This window comes from Penaeus monodon, chromosome 25 (genome assembly GCF_015228065.2).
Source record: "Penaeus monodon isolate SGIC_2016 chromosome 25, NSTDA_Pmon_1, whole genome shotgun sequence".
NCBI lineage: Eukaryota > Metazoa > Arthropoda > Malacostraca > Decapoda > Penaeidae > Penaeus > Penaeus monodon.
Window position 1 is genome coordinate 18,715,905 of NC_051410.1, and position 2,734 is coordinate 18,718,638.

Below are 2,734 nucleotides of genomic sequence, written 5' to 3' on the forward strand. Positions count from 1 at the left end.
TTATAATATGATATGTAGGTAGCGCTAGTAATCCGAATAACGGCAGAAGCTCACCGCAGCTGGACTCGTCCGAGTGGTCCCAGCAGTCGACGATGCCGTCGCAGATCTTCCGAGTGAGGAACTTGCTCTTGAGGAAGTCGGCGCAGGAGCAGTCCCGCTCGTCGGAGCTGTCGCGGCAGTCCTGGATCAGGTTGCACCGCGAGGACTCGGCGATGCACTCGCCTGATTTGCAACGGAACTGGGACTTGCTCTGGCATGCTGTGGGAGGTGGCGGGGCGATGACTTAGATAAGTTGGGGCGGCAGTGCGGCGAGACAAAAGTATTTGAAGGATAAAGGCAGCTGAATTTCACGATAGCTATTATGGAACAAGTTATGGAAAACAATGTGGAAATATATATAAATAAAATTCACTAGCATTAAGTAAAAATCAAATAAAGAAAACACGACAAATATGTTATAAAAAGCAAATAAACAATCAAATATATGATTAAACAAATGTGATAATAAAGAACGGACTACTTATCATTAAAAAAAAATATTTTAAGAACAATTTCCCGTTCATGCGACATTAGAATCTACGACACGTACCTTGCACTGTGTCGTTGTTGATAAGCGCTATCTCGGTGGTGGCAGAGTGGACGCTGTAGGACACGTCTATTGAGGTCTCCGTCCTGACCTCCTCCGTGGAGGTCATGCCCTCCCCCACGACCGTTGTCTTGATCTCGTTGTCGCCGTCGTCCAGGATCTCGTAGGGCTCGGGCGTAGTGGTTCGGATGAAGTTCATGGGGCGGGTCATGACGGGGAAGAGGTCGTGGATAGGGTCGATCCCCCCGTGCGGCTTGGACGGCTCTCGGGACGGCAGAGAAGTCTCCGGCGCCGCCGACGGTGCCGTGGAACTTTGCTCTTGAGAGGAGTCCTTGGACTGGTTCTTCATCTTCTCGAGGTGCTGCTGAAGGATTCTGTTGATGGACTCCAGAACGCTGTCGCGGCTCTCTATTTCGCGGGTGGTCTGGTACGTGGTTTCGAAATCCTCGGTCGTCGTTTCGACGTCTGAACTCGGAGCGTCGGTGGAGGGAAAAGCCTCGTTCTCTTCTTCCAGCGATATGGTGTCGAAGATCTCTTGCAGCAGATCCTCCATGCTCTGCCCTTCTTTGAGGACGAATGTATGGATCGGAGAGTTTGTCATCGAGGAGCTACCTGACGATATGACGGGGGAACGGCTCGACACACTGATCACCTGCGGGCTGCCCGAGCTCTTGCCTCCAACGCCGGTCATGAACAGGGTGGTGAAAGGCGAAGAGGTGTAGCGGATGGGCTGTGGTGTGTAATCCATGGGATACGTGACACCTGATGCCGGTCGAGGCGTGATGTATTGGAGAGTGTAGTTCAGTGCATGAGCAGGGTCCTTGTCATCATCGGTCGAGGCATCTCTAGTCTCTGATGTGTTTGGGTCATGCAAAGGGATGTAAGCGTAAGCAGGAGCTTGCTGGCTTGGCCACGACATTGGAATTTTTCAAGAAGGGATTCTGAGAGCCTCTTAAATGCTGGAAGAATGGCGTCAGGTTGGGTGTTGTTGTTTGATCTGGAGTTGTGGATTGTGGTACTGATGTAGCTGTTGTGGCTCGGTTTGCTTTTTGTGAAGCTGCCTTTTCGAAGTCTTGCAGCTGCTGGATGATGGCGGGGTCGGACAGATAAACCTGGCTCAGGTTCCTTAAGACAGACCAGAGGGAGAGAGACTCATTGGTTTCCTCGTCAAGCAAGGGCGCAGGTGAGTCTGGTATATCGAGGTCAATAGGTTTTCCCCTTCTGTTTGAGAAGCCAGAATTACTGAAGTGAGTGGCTCCGTCTATGCCGCGGTAGTTCGTGTTTCGCAGCACAGTCTGGAAAATGTCCTCCAGGAATTTCGTATTGAATCTCCTTCCGTCGCCCCGCGAGGAGGTCTCGGGCGTCGTCGTTTCTTCCTCGGGAGTCGCCTGAAGGTTGACGATAACGACGTTGGGGTAGTTCGCGCGCGTCTTGTTCACGGTGATATAGCGGACGTTAGTTCCCGATATCACAGGAACCGTTAGGAAATTCTGGTCTCCGGAAAACTCTTTTAAAGGTGCCGGTTCGCTGCTTGGCCGATACACTGGACCATACTCGTCTGTAGTCCCTTGATCAGGTCTGTAGACTGGTCCATTGTTGATGGTCGGTCTATAGACTGGGGCCAGCTCACTCGTCGGTCTATACACAGGACCATACTGTGTTGTGCCTTGGTCCGAGGACGTTGAGCCGTACTGGACGTCGATGCTCGTTGACGTTACCACCTCTGTGTTCAGAATCAGAGGCTTCCTGGTCGTGAGGAAATCCCAGATGTTGAAAGACGATGCAGCGACAGTGGGTTCGGTGGCGGGAGGCAGGGTTGTGACTGCGTACGAGGTGCTGGGGTATCGGAATCTGTCCAAGGGGAATCTGAAATCCGCAGGGGGCTTCGGAGGCTGAGGTTCTCTCACCCCGGTGTAAGACGTGACATGGGGCACCCCTGGCGTCTGGTGGGAGGCTGCCGAGGCCATCTGGCTGCCTGAAGAGGAATGCGAGGCTGAGAACGAAGGACGTCTCCTGTTTCCTTCCAAGATATCCTGGAATGTGATCAGGTGATCCGCCGAGCTCGGGGTTCGGTTAGGGGGAGGCTGCGTCGAGGTGGGTCTTGCGTTGTAGTTCGGCCTCGAAAAGATCGTGATTTCGTCGGGGACT

At 52.8% G+C, this 2,734-nt stretch overlaps 1 protein-coding gene across 1 annotated transcript in view; it reads right to left on the bottom strand.

The window, feature by feature from the left end:
- LOC119589337 overlaps window positions 1-2,734 on the bottom strand; it is a gene marked incomplete in the record, with an annotated part of 19,170 nt that overhangs the window by 8,008 nt on the left and 8,428 nt on the right. The window contains 3 exon segments of the mRNA XM_037937957.1: window positions 55-258; window positions 590-1,493; window positions 1,495-2,732. Of these exon segments, the coding sequence (XP_037793885.1) occupies window positions 55-258; window positions 590-1,493; window positions 1,495-2,732 (2,346 nt within the window).